Source organism: Sinocyclocheilus anshuiensis, unplaced genomic scaffold (assembly GCF_001515605.1).
Source record: "Sinocyclocheilus anshuiensis isolate Anshui unplaced genomic scaffold, SAMN03320099.WGS_v1.1 C31020636, whole genome shotgun sequence".
NCBI classification, from domain to species: Eukaryota; Metazoa; Chordata; class Actinopteri; order Cypriniformes; family Cyprinidae; genus Sinocyclocheilus; species Sinocyclocheilus anshuiensis.
In genome coordinates this window covers 1-264 of record NW_015583247.1, presented here as the reverse complement: position 1 = coordinate 264, position 264 = coordinate 1, and the positions used below count along the sequence as shown (strand labels likewise).

Below are 264 nucleotides of genomic sequence, written 5' to 3'. Positions count from 1 at the left end.
CATGTGGTACATAAGGCTTCTTTTCTGTTTGAAAGTGTTTCCACATTCAGAGCAGGTGAAAGGCATTTTCCCAGTATGAATTATCATGTGGTTTTTAAGGCTTGCTTTACGCGTGAAAGTGTTTCCACACTGAGAGCAGCTGAAAGGCTTTACAGAAGAGTGAATGCGTACATGCTCATTGAGTTGTTTTTTCTGTGTAAAACTCCTTCCGCACTGAGAGCAGGTAAAAGGCTTTTCTGAAGAGTGAATATGCACATGCTCATT

The 264-nt window shown here is 40.9% G+C and overlaps 1 protein-coding gene across 1 annotated transcript; it reads right to left on the bottom strand.

The window, feature by feature from the left end:
• Positions 1–10: 10 nt before the first annotated feature.
• LOC107682024 (gastrula zinc finger protein XlCGF8.2DB-like) lies at positions 11–258 on the bottom strand (the record flags this gene model as incomplete). The annotated part of the gene is made up of 1 exon (XM_016478421.1): positions 11–258. A coding segment is annotated over one exon (248 nt), but the record flags the coding sequence as incomplete, so codon positions are not given.
• Between the last annotated feature and the right edge of the window lie 6 nt (positions 259–264).